The 21,899-nt window shown below is 43.2% G+C and overlaps 1 protein-coding gene across 1 annotated transcript in view; it reads right to left on the bottom strand.

The window, feature by feature from the left end:
- Positions 1-5,450, bottom strand: part of SWAP70 (SWAP switching B-cell complex 70kDa subunit) — a 76,411-nt gene extending 70,961 nt beyond the window's left edge. Inside the window, exon 1 of the mRNA XM_005689702.3 lies at positions 5,245-5,450. Coding sequence (XP_005689759.1) covers positions 5,245-5,343 — 99 coding nt within the window. The 5' untranslated portion in view covers positions 5,344-5,450. The remainder of the gene's footprint in view (positions 1-5,244) is intronic.

The following is a 21,899-nucleotide window of genomic DNA, read 5'->3' as shown; positions in this document are numbered from 1 at the left end:
ACATACAGATGGCTAACAAACATATGAAAAGATGTTCAGCATCATTCATTATCAGAGAAATGCAAATCAAAACTACAGTGAGGTATCACCTCACACCAGTCAGAATGGCCATCATCAAAAAGTCTACAAACAATAAATGCTGGAGAGGGTGTGGAGAAAAGGGAATGCTCTTGCACTGTTGGTGGGAATGTAAATTGATACAGCCACTATGGAAGATGGTATGGAGATTTGTTTAAAAACTAGGAATAAAACCACCATATGACCCAGCAATCCCACTCCTAGTCATATACCCTGAGGAAACCAAAATGGAAAAAGACATATATCCCATTGTTCATTGCAGCACTATTTACAATAGACAGAACATGGAAGCAACCTAGATGTCCACTGACAGATGAATGGATAAAGAAGTTGTGGTACATATACACAATGGAATATTACTCAGCCATAAAAAGAACACATTTGAGTCATTTCTGATGAGAGTGATGAACCTAGAACCTATCGTGCAGAGTGAAGTAAGTCAGAAAGAAAGATAAATATCGTTTTCTAATGCATATATTCAGAATCCAGAAGAATGGTACTGAAGAATTTACTTGCAGGGTGGCAATGGAGAAAGACACACAGAGAATAGACTTGTGGACACAGGGAGAGGGGAGGAAAGGGTGAGACGGATGGAAAGAGTAACATGGAAACTGACATCACCATATGTAAAATAGATAGCCAATGGGAAATTGCTGTATGGCTCAGGAAACTCCAACAAGGGCTCTGTATCAATCTAGAGGTGTGGGATGGGGAGGGGAGGTGAGGGAGGCTCAAAAGGGAGAGGATATATGTGTACCTATGGCTGATTCATGTTGAGGTTTGTCAGAAAACAGAAAAATTCTATAAAGCAATTATCCTTCAATAAAAAATAAATTTAAAAAAATAAGCTTTTTGTACTAAACTGGGTCCCTCAAGGAAAATACTTATTATAACAGAGACCCGAACATTTATCTAAATGAGAACTATACTACAAAGTAATCTCCTTAAAAGTACAAGATAACTTTATTCCCAAGATAATGCCAATATTCCAAACTTTTCACAACTTCAGGCTTCCTTGGTGGCTCAGTGGTAAAGAATCCACCTGACAAAGCAGGAGACACGGGTTCGATCCCTGATTCAGGAAGGAAGATCCCACATGCTGCACAGCAACTAAGCCTAAGCGCCACAACTAATGAGCCTGGGCCCTAAAGCCCGGGGCCACAGCTACTGAAGTCCACACACCCTAGAGCCTGTGCTCCACAACAAGGGAAACCACTGCAATGAGAAGCCTGCACACTGTAAATGAAGAGTAGCCCCCACTCGCCACAACTAGAGAAAAGCCCACATAGGAACGAAGACCCAGAACAGTCAAAAATAAGTTAATAACATAATTTTTTAAAAAAAGAAAAGAAAGAAAATTTCACAACTTCCCTTCAGAAAAGAATATGTAGTTTATGACCTACAGCTGGGAAAAATCAGTCATTATTTTACAATCTCCAAATATATATACATAATTAATAATAAGTTCTCAAAGATAACAGACCATGTCTTCTTTGAAAAATCCCTTCTCCCTCAGCACCAATGCTGTCCCAGAATGGTTCTTGCATCTCACTTCTGCATCAGGCTTCTTTTCTTCCCTCTACCCTAGCCATTCTCCAAGGCCATTGCTGAATTTCTCTCCTCTTTCCACGCTTCAACTACTAGATCTGTACCAACAGCCCCGCACTTCTCCAAGAACATCATCTCCAGCTAAACCTCCATCCGTCAAGGACCTCAACAATCAACAACTCTTTCTTCTTCCTACACACAAACACACTCATATCCTACACTCCAATCAAAATAAGCCACACAGAAGTCTCTATACATAAGTGCCTGATGAATTTCTGTGGCCTGCAGCAGTTTACATGGATCCCTTAGAGCTAAAAGCAGTCAAATATCCATTGAAAGGATAAATAAATGAATGAATGAATGCTGTTGTTCTTGTTGTCCAGCTGCTAAGTCATGTCTGATTCTTTTGCAATCCCATGGACTGTAGCCTACCAGACTCCCCTGTCCATGGGATTTCCCAGGCAAGAATACTGGAGTGGATTGCCATTTCCTTCTCCAGGGGATTGAACCCTGTCTCCTGCATTGGCAAGCGGATTCTTTACCACTGAGTCACCAGGCTACCTGCTGAATGAATTAATAGAATGGGCTTAATTCTCCCCCATACCACATAATCACACCCTAGCTTTCTTCAGAGATCACTTCAAAGCTTTTTTTCATAAAGTAATTTCACCAGTAAAAACTACTGGTCTCTTCCTCTAAAATCCCATGGCCTCTTATCTTCTATCACATTCAGCATCTTCCTCTCAATAGTATTTCTGTACTTCTTATCTGTCACCAGACCTTACATTTTTTAAGGATAGGGTAACTCTCTGAGTAATATAATCTACATACATACCCAGAAAGACAGAGAGAGAGAGAGAGATTTCCCTAATGGCTGCTTAAGTTTTTAGTTTGCCTACCAAAATTTAAACTCTTTAAACGCAAAAACTGATGTTTCTTTCTCCTCCACCTGTGCTATCCATACTACCCTTAGAATTAGGCACAGTATCTAATAACACATGAAGTGTCACCACGCACGTCAAAAACTGTGAAAGTAGTTCAAAAAAGATAAGTGTCAAACATATTTTAGAATGCCCATATAGTTTTCCAAAGTGATAAATTTTAACCTCATTTTGGGTGTGTAACTTTTTTTCTATTTAATAAATCAATTATATATTTCTTCCAAGGTATTAACTCTTAAAGACCCTAAAAATACTAATTTTTTAATGAAATTACCATGATACCTTACACTGAGTATATACAAATGTCATTTAAGAACAAATGAATGAGCAAATTAAGGCAAAAATTCTTCCTAGCCAATGGATTACTGATTCTTTTGTGACCCCATGGACTGTAGCCCACCAGAGTCAAACTACAGAGTCAAAACTCCAAAAAGGAGAGAACTAAATAGCAATTTTCTAATATTTCCAATTCCAGACACATTGGCAAGATGAACTGAACTGAATCAATCCCCAAATCTCTCAGTTAAGCTGACAAAGAGACAAAATACAAATGCACGTTTGCATTATCAACATCTTGTGGGTAAAAGTTATGAACTGGGATTTATTTCCTGCCTAGGCTTCCCAAGTGGCACCAGGTGTTAAGAACCTCACCTGCCAATGCAGTAGATGTAAGAAAGGTGGGTTCCATCCCTGGGTTGGGAACCTACTCCACTATTCTTGCCTGGAGAATCCAGGAGAGAGGGGCTGTAGCTGGGCTACAGCCCATAAGGTCAAGAGTCAACATGATGGAAGTGACTTAGCATGCACACACACCAAGCCTGCAGTCAAGAATCCTCCAGACACCTTTTCCATAAGTAGCCACAAAGACAATGCTGAATGGTATACAACAAAAGTAATAACAAACATTTCATTAACGTCATCAACTGCAAGACAAAAAAATGAAAACAAGAGTGGAAACAGACCAAATAGTAAAATGCTAGCCCTAAATCGAACCACATCAATAATTAAATGTAATTGGTCTGTACACACGTTAATTATAGATTATCAAAATGGATTAAAAAAACAAGAACCAACTACTTGCCATCTAAAGAAACTCACTTTAAACATGGTGGTATAGGAAAATTAAAAGTAAAAACAGTGAAGAGTAAAATTCAACTCTGTTCATAATTACCAAAAACTGTAAATAACACAAATATTCTTCAAGAGTGAATGGATTAACCATGGTATATCCATACAGTGGAATACTGCTTAGAAACAAAAAGAATTATTGATACAACAACATCAGTGAATCTCAAAGGCATATATGCTAAATAAAAGAAGCCAATGTGAAAAGGTTACATACTCTGTGACTCCATTTTTATGACATTGTGGAAAAGACAAAACTACAGTAATTAAGAACCGATCATCAATTGCCAGCAGTTAAGGAAGAGGGAGCAGCATGAAGGAAATTTTGGGGATGGTGTAACTGACAAAAACCCAATTTTGGTAGTAGTTATACAAATCTATGTATGTTAAAACTCAGAACCATCCACCAAAAAAGTTAATTTTACTCTGTTAATTTTACAAATGTATTCAAATAAAGATTAAGTGGATGATCTCCATGAATTGTTCCAGACTATGATTTTGTGTATAAGAAAAGAGAGTAGGGTGAAAGGAAAACAGGCAGAATGCTGAGTCCTACTGGCATAAAAGCCACTAGTCATAAGAACCTCTTGATGACTGTACAAAATATACAATGCAAACTCAATCTTCAGAAATTCACTCCCAGAAGAGGCTAAGAAAACGAGACATTCATGTCCAAAATGTGTATATTTTAAAATGCCTATGAATGGTTCTTCTTGTCTGTTTCCATATTTTAAACTTTCAAGAAGCTGCCAATTTCTCCTGGCCAAGTGCCACTTGCCCTGCTTGCTGCTGTTGCTGCTGCCCTGCTTGGGGTTACTCAATTTACAAGCATTCCTTTATTCATACCTTACTCTCTCTTAATGATGGGGTCTTTTGGCAGTCACAATAAAGACCTTTGCAGGGTGCCGATAGAGCTCCTCAGCCGGAAACTGCGTTCCTGCGGGACACGGCACACCCTGGACTCGATCCAGACTTGAGGACGCCAGGTCGTCCTCACTAATCGGAAAGCGTCCCCCATTGCTACAGCGCCCCAAAAGCCGAGGCCGCGGAGGGCCGGGCCCTGGGGCACTTCTCCCTCCCTTCTCGGAACTGCCCGGTTGCCTGCGGTGCAGCTGGCCGTTTTGAGGACTGCCCCGGTGCGGAGCGTACGCCTTGCAGGGCTCTGCCCAGGCACCTTGGGCAAGCCCCTTCTTCTCCCAGACAAGAGTGAAGAGGAAACTTTGGGTTAGTTTCCTAGGGAGCTTCCCACCGCCCTCTCGGAGTCTGAAACCTTCCCGGCCTCCTGCGCCAACAGGGAGCCGAGCTCGCCGCTCAGGGTCCCCACCCCCGCGGTCCCTTGCTCAAGGTGAGCCCTGGGGAAACTAACGCAAAACAAGAGGGAGTCCAAAAAATGCAAATGCCGGTCTCTGCCCCCTTCACCCCAAGCAGGCCGCTCGGCCACATTCTGGCCTGCCACTCCCTGTGGTCACCGCCCGCCTGCCCGCTTCCACCGGGGATAGTAGAGCGCGCGCCGAGGAGGGGCGAATAGAGATCCGGGAGAGGGTGTGCCCACCTTAAGCTGGGATTTGGAGACCTTGCCGCTGTGGTCCAAGTCGAGCGCGGTGAACGCATGCCAGATGCCCTTGAGCAGCTCATCCTTCAAGCTCCCCATGCCTGCGGCGCTGCTCCTCCGGCTGCCGCAACTGCCCCGCCAGCCACTCTGCGTCTGAAGCCCCTCGGCCTCTGCCTCCCCCGCCTGCCGAGCGGTCACGTGACCTCGCCAGGCCCGGCCCCGCCAGGCCCCGCCCACTCGGCGCCCGCGGGGGAACTGCGCTCCGCAGAGCGAGCACTGAGTCGCGTGGTCTGCCTATCCCTGCGGGTGGGGACGCCCGGCCTTGTTTCCCGGCTAGGAAGACAGGCGACACCACGCACTCCCCTAGTGCTTCCAAAACCAGCTCGGGCCACTTTTCGGTACTTGCACGCCTTCCAAACAAGAGCCCCTACCCCGAGGAAAAATATGAGGGTAGAGGAGAGCAGCCTCCTTGGCTTCAGTACGCGTCCAGCAGCGAAAAAGGGAGCCCTGGTCCTGACCCTAGAAGGGGGTCACAGTCTGAAGAGGCCAGACAAGATCCCCAAAGATTCCCGGGCAGGGGTTCAAATTCTGGCACAGTTCCTAGTGGGAGAGGACATGGAGCCGCAGGGGAAGCAGGGAAGGGCCTCGAGGGAAACTGGTTCATTCATTTCGCAAACCGTTTCTTGATGTTTACTGTGTAGTGGATTCCGGGGTCTCAGAGACGAGGTTTAAGGTGGGTTTAGAAGTCAAGAGAGTCAGGCAACATTTTCTAATCTTTCTCTCAGCTGTTTACGGTCAGTTCACAACTTACAGAGGGTTTGACATTCTGTTTCCTGATATTTCTGTGCTTGTATAATATGAGATCTGGAAGGACCCCAGTAAATCACTCCACCCATCTTACTAATCAGAATGGGTGGACCATTTAAAAGAATCTATCCATGCCCAGAAGAATGTCCTCCTCATTGTAGATGTTCATTTCATATCTGTTAACAGTGATCACTTGAGCTCTTTGGGCTTCAAATTTTCCACATATGAAATGAGCATGGTTGCTCCAGATGTTCTGGAAAGGCTCTGCTAGTGCTAGACAATAACTACTGCTGGCTGACACCAGTCTGATTAAGTCACCAGGCACAGTGCCTTGCATCTCCGATCCAAGACCAAATCTGGACAAAAAGGAGAAAAAAAACAATTACTAAGAATTTTCAAAGGGAAATGGTTCTCAGATGGTTTTGTTTTCCTCTTTTATGTTCCTAAATGCATGTATATGCACTTTGTTAAAAGGAAAAGGGTATCATAAGCAAGGGGGATTTGGAGAGAGCAGAAAAGGAAGGAGCTACTTCAGTGAGCTTGAGGCCAAAGGGAACTTGGTGGGCCAGAGGAAGGGATAACCCAGTTGAAGGGAACGGGCAGAAGCAGAGGGACTGTCAGTCTCTCACTGGAGGGCACTCGAGCCCCTGCTTCTCCATTTGTCAGGACTTCGCTTTCTCTGCTAGAATCCAGTCTCCATCAGTGATCTTCCCTACTCCAGGTCAAGTCTTCCAGTCAACAAAAACACATGATTTAACCTCTAATTTCTTCACACAACTCAGCTTTCCCTGGGTAGTGACAAAAAAGAAACCCTCCTAATTCTCAAGGTTCAGATTAACCACTAGATGACACTCCTCCTTCTCTCTGTATCTGGAAGCACCAGAAAGATGTTTCAAAGCTTTTGCTGGGGTGAGGGGTGTCACATGACCAGCACATTCTGAACTTTCAAATTTTGACTTCTTCCACAATCCCCAGTCTCATAATCTGAACAAATTTTAAAGCAAAATAACGTCATAGGAACTGTGCTTCGGAACCTAGCAAATTATATTATCTGCTGCTGCATCACCAGTTAACCCAAAATTAGGCAGCTTAAAACAATAATAAACATAATCTCATATTTTCATCAATTTCTGGAATTTAGAAGCCATTTAGTCCTGTAGTTCTGACTTGCGGACTCTTGAGAGGTTTCAGTCAGAATATGGGACTGTAGTAGTCATCTGAAGGGGAGGCTGTGCTGTAGAAATTACTTGCATCTTGTTTCACCCTCATGGACGTGTTCACAAAAGGCCTCAGTTCCTCCCTATATGGGTTTGCCTACAGCTACTTGGATGTCCTCGCACCGTGTCAGCTGGCTTTTCCCAGAGAAGTGATCCAAGAAAGAGGTGAAAGCTGTAATGTCTTTTATGATACTACCGCAAAAGTCACATATCATCACTGTAATATTCTACTGATTACTCAGGTCAGACCTATTTAAGGTGGGAGGGGAACTCCAAAAGAGCATGAGTATCAGAAAGCAGGGCTTCCCAGGTGGCTCAGTGGTAAAAAATCCATCTGCCAACGCAGGAGATGTGGGTACAATCCCCGAGTCTGGAAGAGAAGGAAATGGCAACCCACTCCAGTATTCTTGCCTGAGAAATCCCAAGGACAGAGGACTGTGGTGGGCTACAGTCCATGGGGGTGGCAAAAGAGTTGGACATGGCTTAGTAACTAAACAACAATCAAAACCCAAGAATCACTGGGGCCCATGTTGGAAGCTGGCGAACACAAAGATGTATGGTAGAATCCAAACTCCACCATTTGCTCACCTGTGAGCAAATATGAAGCTTCATTTCTTCATGTAAAATGGGAAAGCTAATCTTTATCTTGCAAAGCTGCTATAAGGCTGAAATGAGACATCAGTATATTTGAGACACAGCACCCTGGCACCTGACAACTGTTGATATTTGGCTCTTGCAGTGGTTTTCTGCTCTGTCAATTTAACTGAACTGAAATTCAGTTCCCCAAACTTCCCTTCCCATTCTGGTTCTGGGATAGGACCGGTCACAAGAGAAATCTGTGTAACATTTGAAAGGAGCAAGTGAAGCAGCAGTGATTGTGCCCCATGGCTGATGCCAAGTACCAGCTGCAGATGGTAAACTTTTTACTGACCTTCTGGCACCCTGCTGGTGCAGAGCAGCAACTGGTCCCCAGCTCCTCCACCTCCCACCACATCTCCTATTTCAGCTTCTCCTAGACTCTGCGGCCACCCAACATAAAGAGCCAATTCATTGGAAAAGACCCTGATGCTGGGAAAGACTGAGGGCATGAGGAGAAAGGGGCAACAGAGGATGAGATGGTTGGATGGCATCATCAACTCAATGGAGATGAGTTTGAGCAGACTCTGGGAGATAGTGAAGGACAGGGAAGCCTGGTGTTCTACAGTCCATGGGGTCGCAAAGAGTCAGACACGACTGAGCAACTGAACAACAGGCCTCTGGGGCAAGGCACACATGTAGTTCTGTGGTAAAGGCATTAACTTCCTGGGGAAGGTCGCCTGCATCATCAGTGTGAGAGACAGCTATGGGTTCTGTTCTGACCTCACCGATTCCGGTTTGTCCTTATGAATTCGAGTTTGCCCTCACTCTCTCCGAGTTCAATCCAAGTTGTCTTCCTGTTAGCTGTGATGACTATCAGTTTCAGGCCCATTTCTGGTTGCAGAGGCGATAGCCTTCCATAGACTTCTTCACCAGCCTTCTTTTGTGATCCCTGGTTAGTTTCCTCTGGTCCTCACAGAGGATCCTCTGATAAGCATGGAGTCTTAACCACTGGACCACCAAGAAACTCCCCCTCATAACTTTTTTAAAGGACCAACCCTGCTATTAGCTTGATCTTGTGTTTCTAGCCTCCAGAACCATGAGATAATAAATTTCTGTTATTTCAGCCACCAGTCTGTAGTACCTTACCATGGTACCGCTAGCAAACTAATAGTGTTGGACAAAAGGTTATAGCTAGCAAAAAGTTTGGCAACATTGTTAACTGACACAATGTAAAACATAGAAGGAGTATCTACTGAAAAATAGTAAGGATAGTTAATGATCTTATGGATCTGGCTAAGGAGATTTTCAGTCATAATGCTGAAATTGCCAACTGGCTTCTATTTGTCTAAGATAAAATACTTGAAGGGAGTTGAACTAAAGATGGAATTATTCAATTTGGAAGCTGCATTTAGAGGGACTGTTACAAAGCCAAGATATGCTGGGTTCAAAGATAAAACTGTTTCTTATTCCCAGTTTCTCCTGGTAAAAGACCTTCAAAGCAGGACACAGCCTAAGAGCAAAGATTAAATCCAGCACATTTCAAGAAAAGTAGAGGTAAAAATCATCTCAGGATTTTTTCAGCTCAAGGATCCAATGCAAGATTGAAAGGTATGCTTCACAGATACTCCCAGTTAGACAAAAAAAAAAAAAGCTTTAAGACTTTAAAGAGCATCATCTCAGAGCATCTTGACTCTAAGATCAAGGAAGCTGCTGCTAAGTCACTTCAGTCGTGCCCAACTCTGTGCGACCCCATAGATGCAGCCCACCAGGCTTCCCCATCCCTGGGATTCTCCAGGCAAGAACACTGGAGTGGGTTGCCATTTCCTTTTCCAATGCATGAAACTGAAAAGTGCAGCTTTCCAGGCTCCTCCATCCATGGGATTTTCCAGGCAAGAGTACTGGAGTGGGAAGATCAAGGAAGAGAGGGGATTATATTTAAGAGACTTCAATGCATTTAATAGAAAATCCACAATGTTGTTAAGAAAATGATATTGGTAGAAGCACCATCAACTTGGACAGAAAAAAACAGAGATAGTTCAGAATGAAAAGTGGCCTGGGGGAGGGACAGCAACGTTATACAAATAGGAAGATGACTGAGAGAGCAACCCATTTGCAAACATAGGCTATTTATTATGCAAAAGGAATAATGATTGACTACAGAGCCAAGAACCCAGAGGGAAAAGCCAAGAATTACCGAGAAACACTTCTAAGCAGGACCAGGCCTTAGTCAAGGAATTAAAACATATGCTTGGATGGATTTCAGAACTGCTATGAACCAGTGACTGCTATCTGCCTTTCATCCCTCTCCCCTCCACTTTTTTGAATGGGAGTAGTTGTTTTAGTTATTCTGTCCCTATATTACCATTGCATATTGGCCAGTGTACAAAAAAGGGCTAACATAGTCTGCATATAAAATTGACCTTTGGGAGAAAAAAGGTTGGCCTTTGGCTGGCAACTGGGAACCTAGATTTCTAGAAGGCTCCCACCATTACTTGATTAGAGTGGCTCTCTATACCTACTAAACTGTTTGGACAAACAATATGGTTCATGTTGAATATTTGTCTTCTATCAGGGTGTCTATGATTCAGGTACCGGTCAGGCAGAGGCTACCTACTTGATTAACCCTCAATAAAAAACCCTGGGCATTGAGTCTCTAATGAATTTCCTTAGTTGGTGACATTTCACGTGTGTCTTCACAATGCATTTCTGGGGAAATTAAGCACATCTTGTGTGACTCCATTGGGAGAGGCCTCTGGAAGTTGCCCCTAGTTTTCACTGGGCATTGCCCCATCTGCCTTTCCCCTTTGCTGATTTTGCTCTGAATTCTTTTGTTGTAATAAACCTTAGCCCTGAGCATGACTATATGCTGAGTCCCGTAAGTCCTCTTAATGAATTACTGAAATTCACTGGGGGTGGTCTTGGGGATGCCCAACATAGGACGTAATGGGACAGATAACTTGTCTGTTTCATTCACAATTCTTCAAATGAAGAGAAGTTGCAATTATCAGGATTTTTATGAGATCCTAGACTTCAAGCCAATTCCATCAAAGGCACATGAATTGTGGTAACTGGGATGAGGTGAGGGTTGTAGTAGATGGTTTCCAAGATGGCTGATAGTAACTCTGTCCCTCCCTATAGAAACATACTGCTCCTCATATCAAGAGGTGAAGTCTGGGACTTGCCAGGTGGTCCAGTGGTTAATACTCCACACTGCCAACGCAGGGAACCCAGGTTCGGTCCCTGGGCAGGGAACGAGATCCCACATGCCACAACTAAGAGTTCACATACTGCAACTAAACATCCCACATGCCGCAATGAAGATCCCGTGTGCCCAACTAACACCACGTGTAGCCAAATAAATACTAAAAAGAAAAGAGGTGCAGTCTAATTCCTCTCTGCTTGGATATGGGCTGGACTTAGTGACTTGTCTGACATATATGTGCTCAAGTCACTCAGCCATGTCTGACTCTTTACGACCCTGTGGACTGTAGCCCACCAGGCTCCTCTGTCCATGGAGTTTTCTCAGGCAAGAATACTGGAGTGGGTTGCCATTTTCTTCTCCAGGGGAATCTTCCTGACCCAGGGATTGAACCCATATCTCTTGCATCTCCTGCACTGGCAGGTGGATTCTTTACTACTGAGCCACCTGGGAAGACCTTTGACTTACAGAATGTTTTAAAAGTGGCAGCCTGGGACTTCTGTAGTCATATCATTAAAAACCTACACCTTTCACCCAATTTCTTGGACTTTTACTCTTGAATATGCTCTCTTGGGACTTACTGTTATGCTATGAGAAGCTAAAGTCACATGGAAAGGCCACATGGAGAGAGGAAGCAATGCTGGCCAAACCCCAACTGTTTCAACAATCCAAGACCAGGTATCAGACATGTCAATGAAGGAGCCACCTTGGACATTCTAGTCTCAGCAAATACAACGTGGAAAAGAACCAAAACCCCGGACATATGACCCCAGGTAAGCTGTTCCTGCCATCTCCAGCCATTTGAGACAATGTAGCTTAAGGCCCCAGACAGTGGAAAACAAAAGCAAAGGATCCCCTCTGTGCCCTGCCCGAACTTCTGACCCACTAAATCATTAGCATGATAAAATGGTCGGTGTTTCATGCCACCCTCCCATAGTGGTTTGGGTGGTTTGCTGGGTAGCATTAGACAACTGAACAGCAGGGACAAGAGGACGTTCCCAAGATGTTTCCTTCCGCTGCCCACTGAATAAGATTCTGGCTTGGCCTGCTCAGGACGCTTCCCCTTCCCCTGCCTTTCAAGGAGAGTCCCACTTTCCCAGACCAGCTCCTGAGCTCTTCCTTATAATGGCAAATTAGGAAGAAAGGAAGAGGGAAAAGAGACCACAATGCAGAATTTGGGAGAAGGAGTAATGGTTGAGAAGAAAAGAAAAGCAGTTGTATGTAAAGGCAGTGGGTGGGAAAAGGGGTGATTCTAAGAGATCTCAGGAAAGACTACATAGCCCCACTTGAAAGGTACAGATAAAGGACGTGAAAACTTTCAAAACTGGCTTTGGCTGGGTGGACTGTGTTCTTTCATTCAGGAATACCGTAGTCATGGTTAACACTTACCTTTCTGAGTGTTACAAATAAGATGGCATTCCCTCTCTTTGGACTGTTTCCCAGGACATCCTGTCTTTTCTGCTAACTGCAACAAAGGAGAAACACAGGATGGCATGAGTGTAGAGAACACACGGCTCTGCTGGAAACAGGAAAAGTGTCAGATGAAGAGTGACAATGAGTTTGAGTCCTGAAGGATGAGTTGCAGTGAGCTAGGCAAAAAATGGGAGAAGAAATTTCCAGACAGAATGAACCGTGTAGAAGGAGCATAGTTCAGTAATGAAACCCAAGTGAAGACCAGTATGGCCTGAGTGTGGAGAACAGGGAGGCAGTGCTGAGCTGAGAGAAGAAATTAGAGAGGGAACACTGGAAGAATAATAAGCCAAGAAAAACAGCCCTGCCCGTGAGCTCTGTCAAGCTCTTATCTTGGCCGAGACCTGTGTTGAAGGAAAAATCAGTCGACAGTCAATCTAAGAAAGAAATGGAAGTGACTTCCCTGGCATTCCAGTGGCTAAGACTCAGTTCTTCCCAACGTATATGTCCACTGACAGATGAATGGGTAAAGCAGTTATGGTACATATATACAGCGCAATATTACTCAGCCATAAAAAGGAACATATTTGACTCAGTTCTAATGAGGTAGATGAACCTAGAGCCTGTTAAACAGAGCGAAGTCAGTCAGAAGGAGAAAAACAAACATCATATGTTAATGCATATATATGGAACCTAGAAAAGTGGTACTGATATACCTATTTGCAGGGCAGGAATAAAGACACAGACATAGAGAACAGATTTGGGGACACAGCAGGAAAGAAAGGGTAGGACGAATTGAGAGTAGCATTGAAACATATACATTTCCATATGCAAAACAGAGAGCTAATAGGAATTTGCTGTGGAACACAGGGAGCTCAACAGATTCTCGGTGACAGCCTAGAGGGGTGGCATAGGGTAGGATGTGGGAGGGAGGTTCAAGAGGGAGGGGACACATGTGTACTTATGGCTGATCCACCTTGTTGTATAGCAGAAACCAACACACCATTGTAAAGCAATTATTCTCCAATTTAAAAATATTTTTTAAATGGTATCATCTCTCAAAAAAAATAAATCAAAATAAAAAGACTCCATGCTTTCATGAGTGCCTCATGCAGGAGGCACAGGTTTGATCCCTGCTCAGGGAATGGCACAGCCCAAAAAAGAAAGAACGAGGTGGAAGAGTTTATTCAAGCCTACCTGCAGATTATAATGCAGGAAGCAGTCTTTCAGAAAGCTCTGAGGACTGTTCCGCCCGTTAGAGGTCAAAGCACAGCTGTGTAAGTCTTTGAGACAAAGGGTTTTATATCAGAAGATACACTGACAGTGGCCACAATCAAATCTGCACGTACAAAGTGAGTCATCATGACCCCTTATAAGATGAAGATAGAAAACATTCTCCTAAGGAGGTCTGGGTAATACAGATGCAAGGAGAAGGCCCAAACAGATGGAGAGAACTTTTATGTTTAAATTTTCCTTACCTTGCCATAAAGTATGAATTTTATTTCATCACCTGAAATGCCCTGTAATCAGTGGGCACAATCTAGAAGCAAAAAGCAGAAATGCTGAGCAACTGTGCCTGATGTTGGTGGATCTGGGAGTGGTGTCCAGCCCTCAGCCACAAGGCTGCTGATAACATCTTTGTGACTGCCGTCACCCCACAGCTTCCTGAAAGGAAGCTTCTGGTTCCATGGGAAGTTTCATAAACTGATGCCAGGATTTACATTCTCAGAACCAGGACAAATTACAGTCTCTTTAGCTGGTAAAATCAGCTCTCGGGGGTTATTGTGATGATCAAATAAAATTAACAGCTGTGAAAGTGTGGCCTAGTCACTAATGCCTGTCCAAATGGGATGGACAATCGTGATAAACAGGAAGGAGGAAAATAATGGAGTTCTGATGCCAGCAAGAACAAAATCCTCTGAGGCCTTAGGGTTGGGTGGCTTGCTCAAGGGGCAGAAGCAGCAAAATCTGCTCTTTTAACTGTAAGAACTAAAAGCCTTCTCTGACATCACTAGCTGAAGCTTAGGCTGAATCCTGTGTTCCACAGAAAATCCTTATTTAATCATCTTTCACTGAGACCAAGACCAGATCTACTGCCCCATGGAATAGATCCATGTATAAAAAATCCATGTCAGCCTGACCCGTTAAGAATAGGGATGAGGATAGAGTCGAGAGAAGCTTCACAGACATGGAGATTGGGTCTTTTTTTTTTTTTTAATTTTATTGACCTACAGTTGATTTACAGTATTGTGTCAATCTCTGCTATACAGCAAAGTGACTCAGTTATATACATATATAATTCTTCTTTTATAGTCTTTTCCATTATGGTTTATCCCAGGATACTGAACATAGCTCCCTGTGCCATACATTAGAACCTTATTGTTTATCCATTCTAAATGTAGTAGCTTGCATCTGCCAACCCCAAACTCCCTATGCACCCCTCTTCTTACCTGTGTCCCCTCTCCCCTTTGGCAACTACAGGGCTGTTCTCTATACGCCTGTTTCTTGTTTTGTAGATAGGTTCATTTGTGCCATACATTTAGATTCCATATATAAGTGATATCATATGGTATTTGCCTTTCTGACTTACTTCACTTAGTATGATACTCACATCATACTATGTTGCTGTAAATGGCATTATTTCATTCTTTTTTATGGCTGGGCAGTATTCTATTGTATATATGCACCACATCTTTATCCAGTCCTCTGTCAATGGACATTTAGGTTATCTCCACGTTCTGGCTACTGTGAATAGTGCTGCTAGGACCACAGGGGTGCACTCTTTAAATTATAGTTTTGTCTGGGTATATTCCCAGGAGTGGGATCACCAGATCATGCTGCTGCTAAGTTGCTAAGTCGCCTCAGTTGTGTCCGACTCTGTGCAACCCCACAGACCAGGCTCCCCTGTGCCTGGGATTCTCAGGGCAAGAATACTGGAGTGGGTTGCCATTTCCCTCTCCAATGCATGAAAGTGAAAGTGAAGTCACTCAGTCATGTCCGACTCGTAGCGACCCCATGGACTGCAGCTCACCAGGCTCCTCCATCCATGGGATTTTCCAGGCGAGAGTACTGGAGTGGGGTGCCATCACCAGACCATAGGTAACTCTATTTTTAGTTTTCTGATGACTTTCCATACTGTTTTCCACAGTGGCTGCCCCAACGTATATTCCCACCAACAGAGTAGGAGGGTTCCTTTTTCTCCACACCCTCTCCAGCATTTGTTATTTACTTTTTTTGTTTTAATGATGGCCATTCTGACTGGTCTGAAGTGGTACCTCATTATAGTTCTGATTTTCTTTTCTCTAATAATTAGTGATGTTGAGCAGCTTTTTATGTGTCTACTGGCCATCTGTATGTCTTCTTTGGAGAAATGTCTATTAAGGTCTTCTGTCCATTTTTCCAAGGGTTGTTTGGTTTTCTGTTGTATGAGCTGTTTGTGTATTCTGGAAATGAAGCCCTCATCAGATGTGGAGACTGAGACTTGAAAATTAGTGAAAGTTCATAGATAGCTAGAAAACAGGAGGTAGGGCATTCCAGAAAGAGCTGCATGTGCAAAAATAGAAAAGCCAAAAAAAAAAAAAGGATGGTGCTTTTGCTATATGATATCATGATTTATAACAAATATACATTTAATCTTGTCCTGTTCTAGCACGTGGAGAAGGAAATTGCAACCCACTCCAGTATTCTTGCCTGGAGAATCCCACGGAGAGCTGAGCCTGGTGGGCTGCTGTTCATGGGGTCACGGAGAGTCGGACACAACTGAAGTGACATAGCATGCATGCATCCATTGGAGAAGGAAATAGCAACCCACTCCAGTATTCTTGCCTGGAAAATCCCAGGGATAGAGGAGCCTGGTGGTCTGCTGTCCAAGGGGTCGCACAGAGCTGGACACGACTGAAGTGACTTAGTAGCAGCAGCAGCAGCATTCTGGCACAAGCTCCTAAAACCCTTAGAATTTCCTAAGAGTTGACAGCTATAACAGTGTCTTTTGTTATGTTAATGAGGTAACTTTTGTAAAGAAGCTAAGGATATGGGCTCCCTGCCAGAGGAACCAACCATTTAACTGGAGAGTTGGAACTTGGAGTCCTACCCCTTTTGACCTCTGGGGACAGGAATGGGGTTAGAGATTGAGTTCAATCATCAATGGCCAATGGTTTAATCAATTGTTCCTATGTAATGGACTTCCTATTTGGAACCAGTTTATTGTTCCACGTCCAGTTCTAACTGTTGCTTCCTGACCTGCATATAGGTTTCTTAAGAGGCAGGTCAGGTGGTCTGGTATTCCCACCAGACCAAATTCTTTCAGAATTTTCCACAGTTTATTGTGATCCACACAGTCAAAGGCTTTGGCATAGTCAATAAAGCAGAAATAAATGTTTTCCTGGAACTCTCTTGCTTTTTGGATGACCCAGCGGATATTGGCAATTTGATCTCTGGTTCCTCTGCCTTTTCTAAAACCAGCTTGAACATCTGGAAGTTCACGATTCACGTATTGCTGAAGCCTGGCTTGGAGAATTTTGAGCATTACTTTGCTAGAGTGTGAGATGAGTGCAATTGTGCGGTAGTTTGAGCATTCTTTGGCATTGCCTTTCTTTCGGATTGGAATGAAAACTGACCTTTTCCAGTCCTGTGGCCACTGCTGAGTTTTCCAAATGTGCTGGCATATTGAGTGCAGCACTTTCACAGCATCATCTTTCGGGATTTGAAATAGCTCCACAGGAATTCCATCATCTCCACTAGCTTTGTTCGTAGTGATGCTTTCTAAGGCCCACTCGACTTCACATTCCAGGATGTCTGGTTCTAGATGAGTGATCACACCATGGTGATTATCTGGGTCATGAAGATCTTTTTTGTACAGTTCTTCTGTGTATTCTTGCCACCTCTTCTTAATATCTTCTGCTTGTTAGGTCCATACCATTTCTGTCCTTTATCGAGACCATCTTTGCATGAAATGTTCCCTTGGTATCTCTAATTTTCTTGAAAAGATCTCTAGTCTTTCCCATTCTGTTGTTTTCCTCTATTTCTTTGCATTGATCACTGAGGAAGGCTTTCTTATCTCTTCTTGCTATTTTTTGAAACTCTGCATTCAGATGCTTACATCTTTCCTTTTCTCCTTTGCTTTTCGCTTCTCTTCTTTTCACAGCTATTTGTAAGCAACAGTTAGGACTGGACATGGAACAACAGACTGGTTCCAAATAGGAAAAGGAGTACATCAAGGCTGTATACTGTCACCCTGCTTATTTAACTTCTTTGCAGAGTACATCATGAGAAATGCTGGACGGGAAGAAACACAATCTGGAATCAAGATTGCCGGGAGAAATATCAATAACCTCAGATATGCAGATGACACCACCCTTATGGCAGAAAATGAAGAGGAACTAAAAAGCCTCTTGATGAAAGTGAAAGAGGAGAGTGAAAAAGTTGGCTCAAAGCTCAACATTCAGAAAATGAAGATCATGGCATCTGGTCCCATCACTTCATGGCAGATAGATGGAGAAACAGTGGAAACAGTGTCAGACTTTATTTTGGGGGGCTCCAAAATCACTGCAGATGGTGACTGCAGCCATGAAATTAAAAGACGGTTACTCCTTGGAAGGAAAGTTATGACCAACCTAGATAGCATATTCAAAAGCAGAGACATTACTTTGCCAACAAAGGTCCATCTAGTCAAGGCTATGGTTTTTCCATAGTGAGAGTTGGATTGTGAAGAAAGCTGAGTGCCGAAGAATTGATGCTTTTGAACTGTGGTGTTGGAGAAGACTCTTGAGAGTCCCTTGGACTTCAAGGAGATCCAACCAGTCCATCCTAAAGGAGCTAAGCCCTGGGTGTTCTTTGGAAGGAATGATACTTAAGCTGAAACTCCAGTACTTTGGCCACCTCATGAGAAGAGTTGACTCACTGGAAAAGACTCTGATGCTGGGAGGGATTAGGGGCAGGAGGAAAAGGGGACAACAGAGGATGAGATGGCTGGATGGCATCACCAACTCGATGGATGTGAGTTTGAGTGAACTCCGGGAGTTGGACAGGGAGGCCTGGTGTGCTGCAATTCATGGGATCACAAAAAGTCCGACACGACTGAGCAACTGAACTGAACTGAACGGAACTTCCATAAAAATTCAAAAGGACACAGGATTTGGAGAGTTTCTTGGTTGCTAAACCAGAATGTATCCATATTCCAGCTCCCAAACTCCACAGAAACAGAAACTCCTGTTTTCAGAAAACTCACCCTATGTATCTCTTCACTTAACTGTTCATTCATAATTTTTAATACCTTTTGCGATAAACTGATAATCTAATAAGTAAACTGGTTTCCTGACTTCTGTGAGTCATTCTAGCAAATCAATCAAATCCCCAAGGAAGGGGTCGTGGGAACTGCTGAGTTAGAGCCAGTGGGTCAGAAGCACAGGTAACAACTTGTACTTGGAATTGGCATCTGAAGTCAAGAGTCTTGTGGGCCTGAGCCTTTAACCTGTAAGATATGCTGCTATCTCCAGGTAGGTAGTGTCGGAATCGATACCAGCTAGTGTTGGAGGATTGTTTGATGTAGGGAAAACATTCACACATCAACACTGAAATCAGCATCTTGAAGAGATATCTACACTCTCATGTTCGTGGCAGAATTATTCACAGTAGCCAAGATATGGAAACAACCTAAATGTCCATTTATGGGGAGTGGGTAAAGAATACAGCACATATATATATACACACACACATATACAATGATATATTATTCAACCTTTACAAAGAAGGAAATCTTGACATTTGCAACAATATAGGAGAACCTGGAGGACATCATGGTAACTGAAAGAAGGCAGACACAGAAAGCCAAATACTGCATGATCTCATTTGTATGTGAATCTAATACAATCAAATTCATAGACGATAGGAGTAGAATGATAGTTGCCAGGGGCTGCAGGGAGGGAGGAGGGAAATGTTGGTCAAAGGCACGAAGTTTCAGTTTTGCAAGATAAATACGTTCTGGAGATCTGATGTACAGCAATGGGAAAAGAGTTAACAATACTGTAGTGTATACTTAAAATTTGCTAAGAGAGTGGATCTTAATTGTTCTGACCACCACCAAAATCAAAATGGTAACTGGTAATTATGTGAAGTGATGGATATGTCAGTTAGTTTGACTATAGCCATTAAAATTCACAATGTATACATATATCAAAACATCAAGTCATATACCTTAAATATATACTACTTTTTAAATATTTATTTGTCTGTGCTGGATCTTCATTGTGGCACACCAGATCTTTAGTTGTGACTCTCAAGATCTTTAGTTTTGCCATGTGAACTCTTCACTGTGGCACGTGGGATCTAGTTCCCTGACCAGGGATGGAACCCAGCCCCCTACATTGGAAGCAATGAGTCTTACTTAGCCAGTGGACCACCAGGGAAGTCCCTAAATATATACTATTTTTACTTATCAATTATACCTCAATAAAGATGAAGGGAAAATCAGCAATGTAAAAAAAAATCTTATATTCTTCATTCTCTTCCTTTCTTTCTCCATATCTTCCTTCCTTTCCTTCTTCTTTTCAAATAAGCATTGAGCATCTTCTCTGTATCAGGTATTGTGCCAGGCACTGGGAATCCAACACAGAACACACAGGTGGTGGGCCCTTCCCCTCATGGACTTAGAGTTGGGTGGATGTCCTGTCCTTTCAGCTGATGACTTCCGGAGGCCACGCCATGTGCATGCTGCTGAGCACCACTCTAGGATTGTTCACTGGGTCCTCAGAATAGCTTCCTGCTCCTTCTCATATTTCCAATCTTTCCCCATCATGTCTTCCATCATCTAACTATTGATACCTTGGTAGAATCATCTGAAGACTTTACTTTCCAGAAACAAAGGACCGAGACAGTAGAGTCAGCTTTCTTTATGATATCTGATTGATGCAACATCTTGTAACATATTATCAGACTCCCGTTTTAGCTGGTTATTATGTGACCATCAGGTTAAGCGTATTTTCCTGTTCTTAACACAGTTTCTGCCTTTTACATAATTCTTTGGCTTACTTTTGTTCACTAAATACATTCTTCCCTCATTACACTGAGAGAAATAAATACTTTATACTGTTGGGGAAGTGGAAACTTCCCCCTTCAGTTCAGTTCAGTCACTCAGTCGTGTCCGACTCTTTGTGACCCCATGGACTGCAGCACACCAGGCTTTGCTGTCCATCATCAACTCCCAGAGCTGGCTCAAACTCATGTCCATCGAGTCGGTGATGCTATCCAGCCATCTCATCCTCTGTCATTGCCTTCTCTCCCCACTTTCAATCTTTCCCAGCATCAGGGTCTTTTCCAATGAGTCAGTTCTTCACATCAATTCAGTTCAGTTACTCAGTCATGTCCAACTCTTTGTGATCCCATGGACTGCAGCATGCCAGGCCTCCCTGTCCATCACCAACTCCTGGAGTTTACTCAAACTCATGTCCATTGAGTCGGTGATGCCATCCAACCATCTCATCCTCTGTCTTCCCCTTTTCCTCACACCTTCAATCTTTCCCAGCATCAGGGTCTTTTCTAATGAGTCAGTTCTTCCCATTAGGTGGCCAAAGTATTGGAGTTTCAGCTTCAATATCAGTCCTTCCAATGAATATTCAGGACTGATCTCCTTTAGGGTAGACTGGTTGGATCTCCCTGCAGTCCAAGAGACTCAAGAGTCTTCTCCAACACCACAGTTCAAAAGCATCAATTCTTCGGCACTCAGCTTTCTTTATAGTCCAACTCTCACACCCATACATGACTACTGGAAAAACCATAGCTTTGTATAGAGGGACCTTTGTTGACAAAGAAACATCTCTGCTTTTCACTATGCTGTCTAGGTCGGTCATAACTTTTCTTCCAAGGAGTAAGTGTCTTTTAATTTCATGGCTGCAGTCACCATCTGCAGTGATTTTGGAGCCCCCCAAAATAAAGTCTGCCACTGTTTCCCCATCTATTTGCCATGAAGTGATGGAAGCAGATGCCATGATTTTAGTTTTTTGAATATTGAGTTTTAAGTCAACTTTTTCACTCTCCTCTTTCACTTTCATCAAAAGGCTCCTCAGTTCCTCTTTGCTTTCTACCATAAGGGTGGTGTCATCTGCATATCTGAGGTTATTGATATTTCTCCTGGAAACTGATATTTCCACCTTATCCCTCTTGAATTCCTGTAGGACTAATAGTAAAATTGGCATAAAATAGATTAACAGGCAAAATGAAACATTTTAATTCATGCACATGGAGATGCCATAGAAATGGGACCTAAGAATTGGCCAAGGCAGGCAACTTTTATACTTTTTAGATAGAAACAAAACAAAACAATAAATGTGTGAAGAAGTGACAGGACAAAGAATTTTTGGTTTTGGGTGCTCAGTTAGTGAAGAATCTAAACAGAGTTTGGGCTTGGGGTAGTAAATTAAAGAAGTAACAAGGTTTGTTTAGGATGTTTG

The sequence above is a fragment of the Capra hircus genome, chromosome 15, assembly GCF_001704415.2.
Source record: "Capra hircus breed San Clemente chromosome 15, ASM170441v1, whole genome shotgun sequence".
NCBI lineage: Eukaryota > Metazoa > Chordata > Mammalia > Artiodactyla > Bovidae > Capra > Capra hircus.
Note: the sequence above shows the minus strand (reverse complement) of the source record. Positions and strands in the feature narration are given on the sequence as shown.